Source organism: Schistocerca gregaria, chromosome 3 (genome assembly GCF_023897955.1).
Source record: "Schistocerca gregaria isolate iqSchGreg1 chromosome 3, iqSchGreg1.2, whole genome shotgun sequence".
NCBI classification, from domain to species: Eukaryota; Metazoa; Arthropoda; class Insecta; order Orthoptera; family Acrididae; genus Schistocerca; species Schistocerca gregaria.
In genome coordinates, this window is record NC_064922.1 from 817,158,823 (window position 1) to 817,179,785 (window position 20,963).

Genomic DNA, 20,963 nt, shown 5'->3' on the forward strand with positions numbered 1-20,963 from the left:
TTTAGATATATTTTTCCCACGTGGAATGTTTCCCTCTAGTATTATGAAAAGGATAGATTGCCACCCACCATATAGAGGAGACATTGAGTCACAGGCAGGCACAAGGAAGAGACTGCTTTAGAATAAAGCTTTTGGACAAAAGACATCCTTTTGAAGTAGAAAAATGCACACCTTCAAACAAGCACATGACCACTGTCTGTATCTACATCTATGTATAGATAGTTAAATACTATACATAAGTTACATTTTGTTGTTGTAAGGAGACTGTGATTGGTTTGCCAGTTTGTTTAGCATTGAGTAAATCAATTTCCTTCCTTCATGTGGTGCCAGGTGGAGACTGCTTAGCTCTTGAACTGATCAGTTACTTAGTGACAAGGATATATCTTAGGAGGGATTTGTTCCGAAACTGGTTATACTTGAAAAAACTTCTCTATTCCTGACTGCTTAAAGAAAGAAAGAGAGAGAGAGAGAGAGAGAGAGAGAGAGAGAGAGAGAGAGGTGTTATGGGTACATTGGTTGGTAGTTTTAAAATTTTGCGTTCCAGATGTGTTACATTTTAAACGATTATTGTAAATTATCTTCCAGATTTACACTTCATCAACCTTGTTTTAAGATAAAATCAAACAATGGAAGCTCTATGTGGAAATGTCAGCTATGTAGGAAAAGCTGGATTGCTACTTACTGTAAAGAAGACACGTAAACATTAATGGTACTGAAACACTAAATTTGCACTAATAAAGTAGTTAATCTGAGGCATTAAATAATAATTCTAATTGAAGTACTACTTAGGGAGCACACTTATTCCAAGAATAAAACAGCATTTGGCGTGCTTATTACTTCAGAAAAGTGTTCTGTAGAAGATGTTATCAACGGAACTGTTGCAAAACACACACACACACACACACACACACACACACACACACACACACACACTATCTCCGGTTGCTCTAACAGGACTGAAACTGTTGTGTTGAACAAAAGCAGCCATCAGGAGTGGGGCAGGGAAGGGGGAGGGATAGCAAAGTGTAGGACGAGGGAGAGAATAATGCAGTCTAGCAGAGCATGCAGGGACTAGGAGGAGGCAAGACAACACTAACCCCCCCCCCCCCCCCCCCCCCCCCCGGAGGTGGCAGAAAAGATCAGCAGAGAGGGGAAATGATTAGTGGTTGGTGGATGCATTGGCAGAGAGTGAACACAGTGAGGGTAAGGAGATGTAAATTGGAAGGAGGTTATAGGACAGAGAGGACGAAACAGTTCGATGGAGGGTACAGAGACAGTAGATTATCATAGGTTTGAGGCTGGGATAATATCGTGAGTAGAGAATGTGTTGTAAGGCTAACTCCCATCTTTGCAGTTCAGAAAAGTAGATGATGGAGAGGAGGATCCAGATGGCTCAGGTTGTGAAACAGCCATTAAAATCAAATGTGTTATGTTCATCTGGATGTTGTGCCACAGGGTAGTCCACTCTGCACTTGGCCACAGTATGGCAGCAGCCGTTTATCCTGGTGGGCAACTGATTGGTAGTCATACCAATTAAAAAGCTGTGCAGTGAAAGCAGAAGAGCTAGTACATGACATCTGCTATTGCAGATGGCCCGGCTTCTGCTGGGGTGGGATAAGCCTGTGACAGGACTGGGATAGCAAGTGCTATGTGGGGGGGGGGGAATGGGTAAGTGGGTCTTCCACAGGGATGGGCTAGGATATTGTGAAGGTTAAGTGGGTGACAGAACACCGCTTTAGGAGGGGTGCGAAGGATCTTGGGTGGGATGTCCCTCATTTCGGGGCATGATGATAGGTCATCAATGCCCTGATGAAGGATGTAATTTAGTTGTTCCAGTCCAGACAGGTATTGGGTGACAAAGAGCGCGCTTCTTTACAGCTGGTTCTTGGGGATGTGTAGGGATATCTCCCCCCCCCCCCCCCCCCCCCCCCCCCCCCGGACATTCTTGGCTCCCAAAATTATCCCAGCCTCAGCGTATGATAACCTACTGCCCCACACCCTCCACCCAACAGTTTCCACCCCCTCTGTCCTATAACCTGCACTCAATTCATGTCTCCTTGCCCACACTGTGCTTGCTCTCTGCCAGTGCACCCACTGGAGTCTTCTCCTTTCTGATCCTCTCCTTATCCACCTATCTCCCCCAACCCCTCCCAAAAAAAGGAAAAAAAAACACACACACACACAGTGTCCTGACACTGCCCCTGGCAGCCTTGTCTTCTGGTCCCTGCAGGCTGCATGTTACTCTCTCCCCCTGTACTGTGCTATCCTTACTCTGCTATCCTTCCCCTTTCACTGTCCCAAAAGTGGGATTGCTGCTTTCATACAACACAACAGTTACAGTCCGACTGGAGTGGTGTGACATGTGCCTGCTTGTGTGAATGTGTGCTTTTTTTCTCCTTTGTCTTCTGAAAAAGGCTTTGGCTGAAAGCTTAGTGTGTAACATTCTTTCCATTGTGCCTGTCTGTAACTAGTGTCATCGTTATGTTGAGTAGAAGTCTATCCTTTTCATTACTGTCAATGTTAATATTAGAGTGCAGCACTGTACTTTCCAGTTTTTATTTATTCAAAAGACTGAAACTACGTTTCTTGGTTTAATCTTTGTTTTAACTAGCTTATCATCTGATAATTAGTTTCTGTCTTGACACAGTTTTTGTGAATTTTGTGTTTATATTGGGATTACCAATTTAATATACATGTATGTGTCTCCATAACTTTACAAGTGTCATCGTAACATTAATTCTTTTTTCTGTTTGTTTCTCAAAATTACATCTGTTTGTCTTTGCTTGCCTTCTGTGAATTTTAACTGGCAAACTGTGTTGATTGCGGGCCAGCACACACAACAGTTATTCTCCTAGGGTTCATATTTTGTCTAGCCTTTGGATATTAATGAGTTAAACTTTGTAACGATGTTGTTATGGTTAACACTGCCCTTAGATACCAATTAAAGTGTAAACATGGTAGGTTTTTAATGTGGAACAGTGCAACTTCTGATCTCTCTTCGCAGTCTTGGCTCAGGTCTTTGTAATAATCTGGCATGTTTTTGCACCAACTTGGATATTTGTTAAAGAGAAATTGTGGTATAATCTTGGAGAGTTTGTCTGCTGGGGAGTGGTTACTTGTCCTTATGAGTTTCAACAGAATGGTTGCCTACCTCATATGAGTTATAGGGCAGTAGTTCTTTCTGTTGGATTTAATACTTCACAAACTTGTTACAGGAGAGAGGAATAATGATGCAGAAACAGGTGGTCCTGTGGAACCGCACCCTGCAAAAATTGTCTTGACACGTGCTGGATATTATACAATTCCCTCACTAGATGAACTGGCAAGTTGTGTCGAGTCTGATGGTAGCTGTATTGTTGATAACTTTACTGTTGGGCGAGAAGGTTACGGAAACGTGTTCTTCCCAGATCAGATGGATGTTGCTGGTCTCAATTTAGATGAAATAGGTAAGTATTTCATTGGAAAAGATGTATTATTCTTCATGAGGCTGTGTTTGCTTCAGCATTAAGAAACTTTTCTTTTAAGTGACTTGCTGCTGGCAAATTTTGGATTGGCCTTTTTTTGTTTTCATTGGTAAAAATAAATGTTGCATATTGCTTCATTATCAATACTGAATGTAACAGGAAACAGAACTGATTGTGTTCAGCCAGGTACAGTCATCAGAAAACAAAAATTAAGAAGATAAACACTTTTCCACTTGATGGACACCAAAAAACCCTTACAAACGATTCCACTGCAAATACTAGTTTCCTCTCATTGTCAGCTTGCATGATGCATTGTTTATGAATTTATTGGCTCTCATAACAATGGCCAACAGTGAAAATGTAACTGGTATGAAGTAAGTGTTTGTTTACTATATTGACAACACTGATAATGAAAATGGCAGCTTCCAAGGTGAAGGGTGGACATTTAATTGTAATTATATTTTATTAGCATTCATTGTCAATCCCTTCCCATACAGGTTTTAAAATACCAATAATGGCAGACAGAGTGATGAAGTTTCACGCAACAATACCTGTGTCTTTTTGGTACTATTTTTAGCCTGGGCTCCTAGTGAGAAGAGAAGGGGAAGGGGAAGAGAGGAACAGAACATGTTTCATTTAAGCATAGATTCAATCTGTACAAGCTGTGTTCTGTTCTTGTGCTGGGTGAACATTTTACTGAAGTGTAGTTAGTGTAAATAGTGCCAACAACTTACACTTCGTTTGCAGACAGGCTACACTGAGATCGCAAAGGAGGCCAGTCATGCCATGTATTAGGAAGGCATACAGACTGTACTTTGGATGTGAAATTGGGCAAGGACAAGCTTCATTCATGGTTGAATTGTAAAAGATTTTCCATGGGTTGTGTTATACCCATGATCTGGGGAGAACCATCGAACCGTGTGAATGATTGTTACTTTTGTATGAGAACTCCATTAACACATAGTATTTCCAAGAGGAAAGTCTTCCTTGACGTATATCATAACATCCTGCCGAACATGGGACCTGAGCCTCATGGAAACGGACTGCCTGTTTCAACTTATTGTGATAGTGATGAGGGCAGTAGTGAAACTAGTGCTACACCATCACCTGCAAAATCAGTTCTTTGAAAGATCCTGATTTTGTGTGTAATGATGAGTCTACAGAGACTTACAAAATAACTCTGTGTAAACATAATGAACTAGTGGGAGATCTGGAATTGCTGAAAGGTAAAGCCAAACTGTTGGTGTCAGAACTGGAAGAGTAGAACTGTCTCGATAAGACGGTAAATGTGACTGCATGCCATTGCTTCTGTTTTTCAAAAATGAAAAGGACTTAATATTTTGTAGTGATGCACAGGGACTAAAGACAGCTATGGGTGTTGGATATAAAAGTGATTAGTGGAGATCATTCATCGACTCCTCCATTGTAAGTCTCAAGTGTGTACTACTGCATAACGGCAATGTGTTAAGATTGATTCCAATTGCGTATGCATGTTACATGAAAGAAACATATGATAAGATGAAACAGTTGCCACTGCTATTGAACTGTGATCAGTTTAAATGACAGATTTCTTAGGGTCTGAAAGTAATAGGCGCATTATGTGGACTACAACATGGCTACACCAAATTCTGTTGCATCCGCGTCTCTGGGACAGCCATGCCAAAACACTTCATTATAAAGAGAAAGAAAGATTTGTCTAAGGTGCAGTCTCTTGAACCAGAATCTCTCAATATTATGCATGAAATACTAGTCAAATCCAATAACATAATTCTCCTCGCTCTTCATGTAAAATTGGGCCTAATGAAAAAAAAATGTTAAGGCTATGGACAATACTGGAAAAGCATTTGTTTGTCTGTGCAAGAAATTTCCATATCTCAGCGAGGCGAGAATAAAAGAGGGGATTTTCATGGGTCTCCAGATATGCAGACTATACAAAAATAAACATCCCAGCACCATCGTGACAGATGATGAAAAGTTAGTATGGGATACCTTTGTTCAAGTGTAACAAACTAGGGGCATAACTTCAAAACAAGAGCTAATCTTGCATTTTCATTATCAGTGCACCCAAAAACATAAAGATCATCTTTTTTCATGCCAGTTACAGAAAAGAAGTAAACTTTGTTGACTAATGGCCCCTCATGGGAAAGGATGATTGCAAACCTCTGGTTTTAGCATGGCCTATGCATTCTCAGTGCAGTTAAGATGTGGAGAGTACGGAGGCCATTCCTTCCAACTGATTCTGTGCTTTACCAGGAAAGTATTCACAGGGTTGTGACAGTGGTGGCACACATTGCCATCCATCAGCTTGAATTGCAGTCCAGTACTCCCACCAAATGGAGCCACAATGCACACAAGGATGTGATTCCAGTTCTTCACACTCCAAAACTCCAACAGAGACCTGGCCCCCCTACCTAATGCAGAAGTACATGAACATGATAGCATTCAGAACTGAACACTCAAAGAATCAACTTCATTTATTGACAGCTTCTCCTAGGAGATGTCAGCTACCTTTTCTCTCTTGTTTCAGCAGGTATTTCAAATATCATTTTTGCAGTGTTTGGCTGGGGCTAGCCCATACAAATACTGCTCATCATGTCTATTATGCGATGGCCGGTGTCAATGGAAAGTGATGATATGTTTCCAGTTACAAACAAAATGATTTCTTAAAGTGGAATTTTACGTAACAGTTTGATAGAGTAGTCCCAAATAAGTCGAGAGCGATATTTCTTTTATTGATATGTATTAAGAGTGACAGTAAAATTAGAATAACCTGTATTCCATTAGTAACTGAACAGTGCTGCATTGTAGTAACAGTCAATGCAAGGCATCTTGATACGTGTGGCGGTCTGCGATACCATTAGGTTATAAAAGTGATCCATGTTGCCACCACACATGAATATCAGTATTGTCAGGGTTGAGACTGATATTTTCATCAGAAAAGAGCGTTGTATCACACTGCTGCCTAGTCACCTGCAAGTGGTTTCGTGCACATGCGACACAAGACCCCCCCCCCCCCCCCCCTCCCTACTTACCTTCCAGACTCGATTTACAGGAAGAGCTGTGAGTGGAGTCTGTTCCGTATCATTTGTGTTAACACCTGCACTTCTTTGGCTGTTTGCACTGCTTCCGTAAAGATGTAGCATTGTGTAGAGGGTTTCTGCTTGCTGTTAAATGCACATATCGGTCCTTAAAACCTATTCCATTTTCTTCCACAGCCATTTCTGTGACGATCTTCAACTGATTGTGTCGCTAGAAACTTGTTCCAGATACTGGACACATCGCTTTGATTCACAGCAACATTCACTGCATTGTCCACTTGTCTCATTCCCTTCACCATTAGAGTGACTATAAATAGTTTCTGATCATACATTGTTGTTATCTGAACTATTCTAAAGCAACACAACTATTGTAATGACACACAGCACTAGTACTGCAGGCCTTCCAGGTGAAACAGTTGCCATAGATTGCTTGTACTGCACCCCCGTGGTAGAGAAAAGGACTGTTTCTGATAGAACTACATTTGAAACAAACTAATGTATTGCTATCATATTTTTGAATCAGAACATTCAATATTAAAATTTCCTCAGTATGCAACATTTATTTTGGCTGCTGTATTTACAGGTAAAGTTTGTAATAATTGTGTAATATGAGTCCAAGAAATGTGTTGTTTCTGTAATGACACCAAAGCTAAAGCTCTGGTTGCTCGTTACCTAGTAGTGAAATAAATCTGCTGCAAAAACATTTGCAGCCTTTCAGCTGAACGAAACACACATATTTAGTTCAGGAAATGCTTTCTGAGGATGACCTTTTGATGACTAGAATTTAAATACAATTAGGAAAAAAAAAATACTGTAAATGTAGTGCAGTGTTTGAACATATTCCAGGAATTTGTACAGAATGAAAGGAAACAGTTGCATTGGGCACTTTACAGTATACCTAATTTTCATTATTTAAAAGCATGGGGCAGTAATTTCCAAAAATGGCTTTTTCACTCATTGGCATAAGAAGAAAGAAATAATGAAGGGAATGCAATCTCTGGGATTAAATACATTGTTCTAATCTAATGAATACCACATTTAACAGAAAATTCATTAGAGATGGAGTATCCCGTGGGTGTCATTTTTGTGAATCAAATGAATCTTAAGATTTAGTTTTGTGCGAGATTGAAAGAGATGTTAAAAATATATTTTGAGTTCACTTTATGTGATGATTGCCTTTACTGAATATTTCAGTCCATTTTCGCCATAAGGAAGTACTGCTTTATCCTGATGACAACGTCAAGCCACCTTTTGGTGAGGGACTGAACCGGCGTGCTCAAGTGACTTTGGATCGTGTGTGGCCTCAAGACAAGTCCAGCCATGAGCTAATACGTGATCCAGACACTCTTGTTGCTCTTGGGTTTGAAGAGAAACTAAGGCGTGTTTGCTCTCGCATGGGCGCTAGATTTGTCGAATATCGTCCACAAACTGGGTCGTGGGTGTTCAAGGTATGTATAAATATTGATTCTAGGAAGTGTTTGTGTGTTCTTACTTCTCATGATGTATCATTGTATCATACAAATGTTGTGTTGCTTGTTTATATTGATTTTTTTGACATCAGAATGAATTAAGTTATTGTTTCTGTGTACATATTAATTACAGATTGTTTACTTTACAATACGAGGATTGTAAAATTTTACAGAACTAAAGTTTTGCTTCTTTTCATGTCATATATCTTACTGATGACTGTTAATTTAAAAAAATTGTTTAACTGGTTACATTTCTAATAGATGAATCTGCACTGGTTATTGTTCATAAACTATTGCCAAGTTTAGATATGAACCATTAAAATTCAACAACAGTATGTAAAGGATAGATTGCTACTCACCACATAGAGGTGGTGCTGAGTCACAGACAAGTAGAGGTGGTGCTGAGTCACAGACAAGCCCAAAGAATGTTGTCTGTACACACATTATAGTATTCTTTTTCTGTGTGTCTGTCTTTGACTTGATGCCTCCAGTTTGTGGTGAGTAGCAATCTTTCCTTTTTCTATTGCTGTTATTCCATCCAGGATTTTCCATTGTTTAGTTGTTAGAATTCTGCACACTAGTGTCACTGAAGCTTAATGTTTTGTGTTGATCCATCAAACATGTAAGTATCTGGATCTGTTATCATACCGTAAGACTATAATGCAAATTACCGACTGCACAAAGTCAGTACTGCTATAACTTATACAGAAGAGGAAGATTAAATGTGAAAGAGCTTTTTTGTAGAAACATTTTATTTTTTACATTGGATTGAAACTTAGATTTGGCTCAACAAGTTAGTATAAGCTCCAAGTTTGACAGTGTGACAAATGAGGGAAATTAAACTGTGGGAACCACTCACCAACTACATTTCTTTGATGGGCTAAATTTCACTATGCCAATACCTTTTAATTTCCAGTATTGCTGTGATACTGTAATTCCCCGTACTTTCATTTTTTATTTCTTTTAAAATCCATAATTCCTTCATAGTATATCTACAGTTCTTGAAAGTATTTTAATCAATTTATTTTATCCTTGAAATGAATACCTTTCTTGAAATGAATACCTTGGCAAGTCCGTAAACAGTCATTGTTGATACTGCCACTTATGGTAATCTTTTTTTGAAGAGACCTGGCCCCCCTACCTAATGCAGAAGTACATGAACATGATAGCATTCAGAACTGAACACTCAAAAAATCAACTTCATTTATTGACAGCTCCTCCTAGGAGATGTCAGCTGCCTTTTCTCTCTTGTTTCAGCAGGTATTTCAAATATCATTTTTGCAGTGTTTGGCTGGAGCTAGCCCATACAAATACTGCTCATCATGTCTATTATGCGATAGCCGGTGTCAACGGAAAGTGATGATATGTTTCCAGTTACAAATAAAATGATTTTTTAAAGTGGAATTTTACATAACAGTTTGATAGAGTAGTCCCAAATAAGTCGAGAGCGATATTTCTTTTATTGATATGTATTAAGAGTGACAGTAAAATTAGAATAACCTGTATTCCAGTAGTAACTGAACAGTGCTGCATTGTAGTAACAGTCAATGCAGGCCAGGGCAGTACTGTTGCTGCTGGAGTACTGGTTATTCTTAATGTTTTACTGCCCCTGTTAATATATATTACCATCATACTTATTACGCTAGGGACTGCTCTATCAGAAGGGTGTGTAAAATACCATTATCAAAACTATTTTGTTTGTAATGGGTAAACATATACTTTCTATTGACACTTGCACATTGCTTGAAAGACATGAGCACTGTTTGTTTGGACAGGCTCCAGTTACACGCTCTCAGAATGAAATTGGAAATATTTTCCGAAACACCAGAAAAAATGCGTATGACGACTCGTAGGAGGGACACACTGTATATTGTACTCCTGTAATTTACCTCATTATCTGTCCACTACTGTCATTTTAATAGGTGAACCTAATCACTGACTTGATCACAGAAATTAAGAGGAACTATTACTGTAGGATTCAATGTATGTAATTTCAAATTCTTGCCAAATTTTGAGAGAATGGCATAGTCCAGATACCATTTTACATTGTTTTAATCTGCTCTCACATTGATGACATCTGTCTCCTCTGCACGGAAGAAGATGATCATATTGTGTGTATACACGTTAAGAGCACTGATTCTTAGACTTATGTATGTGTATGTGCAGGTGCTTTGATATAAATATCCTTAGTAGGAAGTGCAAAGTTTGTCACATCCAAACTGCAGTAAAATTGCCTTCATTGTACTTCAACAGAATTGAGAAGCAATTTGAACCCTGAAATATGTTTCCCATTATGTGAGAGAACAAAAATGTACTGATGGACAGGAACAGACAAACAAAACAATAAAAACAGATGATTCACTTATGATTATTTGACTTGAGCAACAACTTCCCCAGCAACAACCAAAAGAATTTGCCAAAATTTGCCATTGGCTTTGTAGTGAAGTCGACTATATTTGAGTTGTGTATATGTATGTCACTACTTACCACAATAGTACTGATATATGTGCCTGCTAACTCCACGAATGAAGAAGGAATTGGACAAATATGTAATGACGTAAAAGAAATTATTCAGTATTTTCAGACAGAAATTTAGTAGGAAATGGAATTTGATAGTAGGGACAGGAGGTGAAGGAAAAGTAGTTGAACACAGACTAGGAGAAGAGAATGAGAAGGTAAATGAACAAGTAGAAGTTTGCCCAGAACACAAGTTGATGCTTGCTATCACACTTGGTTTAGAAATCATGAAAGATAGTTGTAAATGTGAAAGAGGCATGGAGACACTGGAAGGTTCCACCCAAATAGAGATTTTGAACTGAAAAATATTTCAGTGGGAAAATATGCACTCTGATCATAATTTACTAGTTATGAACTGCAGGACAAAATTTGAGAAGTAGCAGAAAGTGAACAAATTTTGGAAATTGGATCTGGATAAGTTCAAACAGCCAGAAGTTGTTGAGAGTTTCAAAGAGAGCATTGGGTAACAATTGACTGAAATACATGAAATTAATATAAGAAAAGATGAAAGAGTGAAGGCATCAGAGGAACAATAGACAATGTCTTAGTAAACTGTCTACATTCAGGTTCCATCTTCTTGTCTGGAGTCAATTCTACATACTGCTAGAATAGCATCAGATTTAAGAGAAGAGTAAGAGACTGCAGTTGAATTCAATTTTGTGATACTGAGGGAGTTAATTCAGGAAATGAGACACTGGAAATAGTAGCTAAGCTTTGCTATTTGAGCAGCAAAATAACTGACATTAGCAGAAGTAAGGATGGTATAAAATCCAGACTTGAAATAGCAAGAAAACCATTCCTGAAAAAGAAAAATGTTTGGGTGAAAGGTACAAATTTTAAGTGTTCAGAAGTATTTGTTTTTAAAAGCATTTGTCTGGAGTGTAGCCTTAATAATAGTGGAACTCGGATGTTTACCAAAAATGCAAGAGAAAAATAGAAAGGATTTGAAATGGTGCTACTGAAGAACGCTGAATATGAAGTGATTAGATTGGATAACTAATTATGAGGGAGGACATTAATTTATGGCACAACTAGACTGAAATAGGAGATTGGTTGTTAGGACATGTGAGGCATCAACAGGTAGTAAATTAGGTATTGGAGAGACTGTGTGTGTGTGTGTGTGTGTGTGTGTGTGTGTGTGTGTGTGTGTGTGTGTGGTAGGGGGTATTGACTGCAGTAAGTCGGTTCTAATGGATGCAGTTTGCAACATAACAGACAAATGCCCCCAAAATACTGTTATGTTGCTTGATGATATGGGAAAAGAGAGCAGTGACCTGCAGGTTTAAAACTAACTGTTACGTAGGTAAGCTTCCTACTTTTGCACTACAAAAGGAAGAGCTATAAAAGGCCAAGGAGAATTTATGAAATTCATTAATTGCTTCATTCCACATGAAAAATGGGGCAGTTTCAAATCTGTTTCTGTTTTTGAAAAATCATATAGTAGTAGTGTTCACGTGACCACCCATGAAAGCACTGACTATAGCTGAGAAATTTTCTAAGATATCGTCTCTTTGAAGGATAGGACACTGCATTTCAGCTCTGTTGCAAAGATGGCAGCTGCATTTTGAATGTGTGTACTCCTTAATGTATATACATACAAACATAAAAAAAAAAATGCATCACCTCGGTTCTGAGAGTTCCAGAACATGTACAGAAAATTAGAATAGAGATGCACATAAACACCATTTCTGCCCTTTTTATTGCTCATGAAAACCACACATTGTATGTTGTACCACCATACAGCGAAACCTTCAAAGTTGGTGGTCCAGATTGCTGTACAGACCAGTACCTCTTATACCCCGTAGAACGCCCTCTTGCATAGATGCATGCCTGTATTCATCATAGCATACTATTCACAAGTTCATCAATGCACTGCTGGTTCAGATTGTCCCACTCCTCAACAGTGATTCGTCGTAGATCCCTCAGATTGGTTAGTGGGTCACGTTGTCCATAAACAGTCCTTTTCGATCTATGCCAGATATGTTAGATAGGCTTCATGTCTGGAGAACATTCTGGCGACTCTAGGCGAGCGATGTCGTTATTGTGAAGGAAGACATTCACAAGATGTGCATGATGGGGTCATGAATTGTCATCCATGAAGACTAATGCCTCACCAATATACTGCCGATACAGTTGCACTGTTGGTTGGAGGGTGGCATTCATGTATCGTATAGCCATTACAGCGCCTTCCATGACCATCAGCGGTGTATGCCGGCCCCACATAATGCCGCCCCAAAGCAGCAGAGAACCTAGACATTGCTGCACTCGCTGGACAGTGTGTCCAAGGCATGTAGCCTGACCGGGTTGCCTCCAAACATGTCTCCGACAATTGTCTGGTTGAAGGTATATGCGACACTCATTGGTGAAGAGAACCTGATGCCAATCCTGAACGATCAATTTGGCATGTTGTTGGGCCCATCTATACGGCACTGCGTGGAGTCGTTGCAAAGATGCCATGGACATCGGGAGTGAAGTTGCACATCGTGCAGCCTATTGCGCACAGTTTGAGTCGTAACATGATGTCCTGTGGCTGCACGAAAAGCATTATTCAACATGATGATGTTGCTGTCAGGGTTGTGCAAAGTATTTCAACAGTTTGGAACCAATCTTTGAATGTGACTTTACTGAACCACCCAGACTTCGACCAGTTATATCTCGTTCCTGGAAGCTGTCCTTGTGTCCAGTATCCCACAGATGTTTGCATTTATAAATGAGGTATGCAGGCAGGGTTTTGTCATAGGCTGTACGAGCAAACATCATAGTACCTGGTGTAGAAGAGTTAATTTTTCTCTCTTGGATAATTGGTTCCTCTTTGGAAAATACAAACTTTTCCGCCAAGTGCATCAGCTATACTGGCTTTGCTGTAATTTTGGATGTTGGAAGGCCTGTTGCCCTTTTGAATCTTTTTCAAGGGTTGCAAAACAGTTCTTAACTGTGTTGATATCAATAAAAAAACATAAATAACAGTAAAAAACAATGTTGAACAGAGAAAATAAAAATTAAGTCATAAAACAGAAAAAAAACATAAAAATGTGTTACCAGCTTTTTAAAATTACTGTATCTTTATCTCATAGCAGAGAAATTTCTTAAAATTCTTGTTGACAGCATGGCATTTTGAGGGAAATTGTTTTTGAACACTTCTGCATTTGGTTGACTTTAATCAAGATAATGTTTTGCTAATACCTGAAAGTCAGATTTTGAAAATGGAATTCTCCACTTACACGGTATTCTAATACATGAACAGCAACTGAATTTCTTCTTTGCAACTGACTTGGTAAGTTAATACAGTGTCTCATAACCAAATAAAATCTTGACTTATGCTCAGAGTTAAATAATGTTTTTTGAAAGATAACATTTTCGCCTTTGAATGTTAAATGTCAGATTTCAGACTTCAAGCAGAGCAGTAGATTATTGTAGTGGCTGATTCATAGTTCTTCTCATGTATCCCTTGCACGAATGCTAAGAGTCAAATGTCACATGATTGTTCGAGCAAGGTCAATACTGTGTCGAGTGCTTCAGTGTATCAGGAAAACATATCGAACCTCTTAAAGCACGAGTACATTTGCTCTACCAACCCTTCTGAATTCTACAAAATAAATCTATATGTGACCTCAATAGCCCAAATTTCACCTGTAAAAGTAATGCAATCTGTGTCTCAACCTATTAAACAAAGTAGCAGTATTTCAGTGTGCGAGTGTAAGATGACCTTGTACTTTTTGAATGAGAAATTTGGGATGGAACCTGGTCTTATAATCAAGTAAATAAGGTGTATAGGATGTCCCAGGAGGAATGGTCGATATTCAGTGATATGACAGGAATGATAATTTGAAGATAAAAAGTGTAGTTAACATGGGGTATAAAATGGATACCTTAAGAGCTATGAGCATTTTGTTTTCAAAACTGTGAAACACACCTCTTTTGTTGAATGATTGCTCATAGCTCTTAAAGTATGTTTTCAGGAGACAATGTTTACTAGAATTTTTTTATTTTGAATTGTCGTTCCTGGTTTATCACTGAATAATAGCTTTTTCTCCTGGGACACGGTATAAAAAATTTATGGCTTGGCCGTGGGCACTCATATGGCAGCCTCCTATGCCAAGCCATTTATGAGCCAGCTAGAAGAAACCTTCATAACCTCCAAAAAACCCAAACTCCTTGTCTGACTCCTTGGTTAATTATGTCTTCATGATCTGGACACAGAGCCAAGACACCCTAGTATCATTCCTCAACACCTTCTCTCCCATCTGCTTCATATGGTCCTCCTCAGCCCAACATGCCACCTTATCGGACGTTGACCTCCATCTTTCTATCTTTGTACATTAAATAAATGAAGCTAATGACAATAAAACCTTCAATTTAAAAATGCAAATATTTTAACTGTATCTGTTCAGTGAGTGCATGCCACATTCCATCATCGTAGAATCATTAGATGTGTAAGCATATTCATTGTTCTGAAACGTAGTACATACATTTCTTGAGACACATCCTTGAAAACGCAATTTTAAACGTAATTATTTGAAAACTATTGTGAACGCAAGGGAGGTATTTTTAATGCAAAGGTAGACCGTGTAAACCAACATATACCTGTATACCACATTTAAGTAAAATATGACACTTAGTTGCCACAGTCTATTTTGACGTAGAATGAGCCTACATTCAAGTTTCTCAAGGACACACACTCAACACAAGTCAGTTGCAATTTGATAGCAGTTACATCTCCACATCAGTGAGCACAAATCAGTGCAGGCCTTGTTGCTGAAAATTTTAGATTCAGTCACTAGACATATACTATAACGATTATCTGTGCTGGTGATGCAGTCACCAATAGCCATGTATGACAATTCTTCATGACATTGCATGCCCAAAAGTTTCAGTTGCTGCAACCATCACCTGATATTTGAATCTGTTGCATGTCTACCAGTGGAGTGTGTATACTGAACTACCTGAGAATGACCGGGTCGTTTGGTATATAATCAAGCAGTATCTAATGGATTTAGGCATGATAAACCTAGCTGAATTGACTTGGGCAGGAGCAATCTTCACACTCTCAGAATTTGTTGGTACCATGGTCGTAGTAGTTGAGTTCAAATTGTGACATTTTTAATGAATCTTGTGATTTAAAGGATGTGTTTACAAACAATTTTAAGTGAAGGGTTTGGAGTTGTCTTTCCGGGTTACATTTTCAAGACCTATCTACCAAGTGAATTTATTTATCTTTGATAATGAATATGAGCAATTCTGAAAGTACAAAGTTCTGTAACCACAACAGCAGAGGAAGGTAATATCATTGATTGCTGCACCACCAAGATACACAATAGCTGAGAAAGCTTGCAGGAAAGTACGACAGTGGCAATTATTTCAGTGTTAAGTGCAAGTGTCTTCTTGTCTGCAGAACATTGAGCTACAGGATGTGAGAGGAGCTAAACGATTTTACTGAATTTACTCTTGTGAAATCTCAAAGACCTTTGTTGTCTGAACATTTTTGTCACAGATTAGTTTTCATTTGCTTTTCCTCATGCAAATGAATACTTTTAATTTTATTATGTTGCTTGCAAGTTGATCTTTGTGCTGTCAGCTTTTATTTCATGATTCTGTTGTCACATTTCAAAACATGGTCTTCTAGTGTAAGCCGAATTATTTTATATCTGTAATGTGATGTTATCACTTATATTTCACCCACTGGCACCAAAGGAGTGTTTTTCATGTATGTTGTGTTTATAGTAATGTTGTATTAGACATGTCAGATTGTTTCTAAGGATTAGCATTCAGTGTGACTGATTAATTACCTACTTTCCTTCTAGTTTCCTATATTTGTATATTAAGAGAAGTCATATATGAGATATTTTATGTAGTGATGCCTTTCACATAGCTTTCTAATGCGGCATGTAAAATTTGTCCTTTCAGGTTGATCATTTCTGAGCAGAATTAAAGTGTCAGTTGCAACTTGGAGTTTCAACTAACAAGAAGTATTCAGCAAGCAACTTGTGATGTCTTACAGCATGGAAAATAAATGTACGTAGCAGGATCTCATGCTGTTAGTTACCTTTCCTCCAGCATTAAACTGATATTGCTTTAAAAATTTTCTAAGAAATGTATCCATCCATAAGAGATGTATCTAGATGTGAAAGTGCTTAAGAAATTCAGACTTTTATTGTAACTTTCTGATATTGATTTCTGAATCAGTTGTTTCTAGCAACCATGTCATCCCTGTAGTATTCTGAAGCATGGCAATGAGGCTCATCAGACTATTTTATAATGCCTTGTGCTTGAGTTCTTGCAGCCTGCACTGTTAATGTGTAACTGTATTATCAACAGTTGATTAGCACATATATAGTTTGTCAGTAATGTATGCATCATTGTCATTTGAAGATTTAAAAAAAAATGAAATTTATTGTGTATTACAGCTTTCTTATTTCTGCTATAGGACAAGGTCAGATAATTTGCAGCCCATTAATGGCTTACCTGTTATCATTGTATTGAAAACAATTGTTTAACACATGCTGAAAATGAAGCATACAGGCACTGACAATTTTATGGACAAAGCTGTTATTATTACTGTATGAATCATTATTTAGGACTGACGTGATAGAAATAGAAATAATAATGGTAGTTTCTGGGTATGTTGTACTTTACTGTGTAATTTTTTCCCCCTATGATAAGTGTATTTAAGCTGTACATTATTGTTATTCAAGTTTGTTTATAATATCTGTTCAAATAACTCATTATTACTGTTAAATAAATCTTTTTTGAAGAACATTTTAGTTTATAGATCAGTTCATATAGGTAAATGAGAGAAATACATGTTTTTCTGTTTTACTGTAGTTTTAAATATGTCTTGTGCAACATAATACAGCTAAGTTAGAATGCACATTGTTGTTTCATTCCTCTTTCATTAATTGTAAATCATTAGCTAAGTTTTAGGATCTTGTTCCTGGCTTGAGTTTGCTGATTTTATTCTGAACGACTGAGCGTGTTCACCATTCTGGTATTATGTTCATTTTTAGACTGTGTTTTTTTTTTTCAGTACCGGATGTGACAATTTAAAAAACTTATTCACGCCATATAATTTGTGACATGTTTGCATTTCATTTTCATGCTTTCCAGAAGCCGCAGCAATATCAAAATTCTGTTAAAGTGACCTGTGGGTCTTCCAAGTGTACAATTTGAATAATATTCTTGCTTTGGATGTCAAATCTTTGTATATGCTTTACTTTATTATTATGATTATTAGTGTTGTTGCTCTTTTGTTAATTGTCATTTAGGAATGACGAGAAACTTAATTTAGCACTCTTGACAGTTCTCTCTTCTGGACCCAGCTTCTTTCCATAAACAGTGTGTATAGCATTTATTATTATTATTATTATTATTATAAATCTCTTGTGCAGAGGAATGCTGTTTTCCCACCGTATGTGGTGCTGTATCAGTACTTCTAAGGATTTGTCTCAGGTGTGACAATCACATGTGGCATCTGTTTTAAACAGCTGTGTTTGCTCACATCTTATCTCTAAAGTGATAGACATCTTCATTCTTCTTTGCAGTTGTTGCAAGTGCCCAGTTTCGCCTTTCTAAATCGATGATTTTCATAGATATTTGATTCTTTATTTTGTGTGTGTGTGTGTGTGTGTGTGTGTGTGTGTGTGTGTGTGTGATAGGGAGACTGACTGATCTTTAGCTAAAATTTCTAGATGCAATAATTTACCAACAGCCGTATGTCAGTACATGCAGCTGTTGGTAAATTATTGCATCAAGAAGTTCATGCCAACCAACGTCCCGTGATCCATAATGGATCAACGAAGATTTAGCGAAAATGTTTATTTTGTTACATTTTAGGGTTTATTTACAATTTTAATTTAATAAGAACCATTGTATCAGTGGATTTTGTGATATATGAGGATTTTACTAGTTGCTTGGTGCAGCATTTGTGTGTTGATGCTATTGAATTCAAAGGTATCTTGTAATTTTTTTTTGTGTTGTGTGCGTGCTGCAACTTTTATGCATAGGAATATTACCTTTGCTGGAAAAGCTAAATGTTATTTAGACCCGTACTGTTTCTGTAATGAAATTAAACAGTTGCTGAAAAAAATACGAGAATTCTATTAATAAGCACAATTACATAGTGCATAAGTTACCAAAAAATTATCAATTTTTTGTAGATATCATTTGGTATTTTCTTATTTGGTGAATGTTCTCCTACCCATATACAGCAATTAATGTGAGTGAAACTAAATTTTTGTTTATGAACATGCAGTGAAGAATAACTCAACACAGCTGATTTTGAGTTTGCCATTAGTTAATATTTCAGTGTTGCGGATAATATTTTATTAGTTGTTGTGTCTGGGTAACTTGAGCTTTATGGTATCATTGTGTAGTTTAGAATTGAGATAAAAGTAAGTTAAGCTCCTAATTAAGTGATGTGTAATGACACATGTTTTATTGGTTGTGTAAAGTAAAAATTAAATTACCTAGATTTGAAGAAGTTAAGTGAATTGCAGTTATAGACCTGTAATAACTCATAATGTATGTAAATATTTTTAAAAAAATGGGCATCAAGGTGGTGTTGCTATTAAGAAACAGTAAGTTTACTACTCATTTTACGTATTGATTAGTTGCAGTAAAATGGTCTGGTTGAAATACCTGTATGGCTCATTGTTTACTATACTGTTTTATAAAACATACAACCATTTTTCCCTTCTTCTGAAGTAACTTTACAATTAAAAGTTTTCATGTATTTTGCTTGTCTTCAAAATTTTAGTGTAACTTTTAAATTAGTGTGTCTGTGCTGTGCAGTTGATAGCCCAGAAGCAGTGAAAAGAACATCATGTGAATACATGCTGAATGTGAGTATTAAAACATATATCAGTGGACTGCAGAGACAAATTGTTGATTTAAAAATTAAAAAGTAGAGTAACGGGATGATGTATTAAAATTTTTAAATTTGTTTATGGTTATTTACAAGATAAAAATGATAGATATGTTGTACAGCTGTTTGCATACATACACAACTAGATAAAGACCCTCTGTTATTCCAGCCTTGAATTAAATTAATTCGTGTGCTTTAAGTGTTGGGAGAATAATTCGGTGCTTGATTTGAACCATGGCCCCAGCATTGTCAGTGTACAAAAGTAGCTCGGAACTAAATTGTGCTACATTTGTGTTAACAATCTCCTCCAAGCGATGGTTATCCAAAAATTGTCTGTTGTACATCCATTGTAAACTTTCTTATATTGTTCTTTTTCGGTTATTATAAAAACAAATTTTTATTAATGATTCTGACTAGCTCTGGATGGCAGATGTAAAATGTGGGGTGGAAAGCGAAAATTTAGGAATTTGAGTTTTTGTAGTTTCTACATTCAGCATTAAATTCTGAACAACTTGTAAAAAAAAAAAAAATTATTTCCATCTCTAAATTTGAGGAAGTTATGGCAAGTTGAATATTTATGACATAAAAAAGGTGTTTTGAGATACAGGCTTTTAAAGTTTCACTTTATTATCATTGCTTAACTTTTCATATTTAAGAAACAAATTCTGGATATATATTACACTTAAAATGTCCTTTGTCAAGTTGTTTGGAGTTTTTTAAATTAACAAGTCGCAATAAGTGGATTACTCCCTCAGACCTATATCACATCAGTGTGTAAATACATTTGAAACCAAATAAATTTGCCCCTTGTTGAGAAGAATATAGCAAGCCCTGTGCTTATTTTTTTGGCCTAATATTTATATTTTTACAGTATGTTATGGCATCTTTTGGATCAAATTTTGATCCTGGAGCAATTAATGGGACTAGAACCACAAGAAATTGGGATTCACAAATCCTCCAAAATAGATTACTGAGATCCCATATTTTGTAGTTGCCAAAGAGCATTTTCGCCTCTTCTTTGGTTCTGGAATATTTGTTTGGTCAGGTTCTTCTTCAGGATCTTCACTGTCGCTGACTTGAGTTTCTGGTTCACGTTCTGAGCCTACTTCAGGACACAGAATGTCTTTGTAGTTCTCTTTGCAATGGGTTCCGATGTTTTTAAAAAAGGTACTCTTTTCGTTGTCTTGTCATCTCCAGATTACTGCAGCAGGAAACCCAGTGGGTGCATTGTCATTGGGGAAGATGCGGTACACAAATTCATTTCTGTCAATTTCCAGTTTGCAATATACCTCAATGCAGTCAGCGAATTCTTGTATGGAAGAGATATAGGTGACCATAAATCTTTTCTTTAAAAGTCCAAATGCCCAGTCACATGCAAATTTCGTGTGACCTATTGGCATGAATGACAAAACAATTCTCTTATTTTTGTTATTACTGATTCTCCAAGCAGGATATCCTAATAAGATATTGTTCTTGTTCTGAGCTACACAATTGTCAGCATGAATGAACATTGTGTCTTCTCCATAACTGTAGTTTTCCAAGTAATTGTGGAAAAGACTGACAAGAACGTTGGATCCCTTTTGTTGTTCCTACACTTTCTGGGAGTATATAGGTT

General features: G+C 37.3%; 1 protein-coding gene across 2 annotated transcripts in view; it reads left to right on the forward strand.

The window, feature by feature from the left end:
• The window catches only part of LOC126354428 (nuclear pore complex protein Nup98-Nup96), a 138,070-nt gene extending 117,902 nt beyond the window's left edge, over positions 1–20,168 (forward strand). For both annotated transcript variants that reach the window (XM_050004066.1, XM_050004065.1), the window contains exons 15-17: positions 3,216–3,446; positions 7,697–7,950; positions 16,393–20,168. In XM_050004066.1, the coding sequence (XP_049860023.1) occupies positions 3,216–3,446; positions 7,697–7,950; positions 16,393–16,407 (500 nt within the window). In that variant the 3' untranslated portion in view covers positions 16,408–20,168. The remainder of the gene's footprint in view (positions 1–3,215; positions 3,447–7,696; positions 7,951–16,392) is intronic.
• Positions 20,169–20,963: the final 795 nt, after the last annotated feature.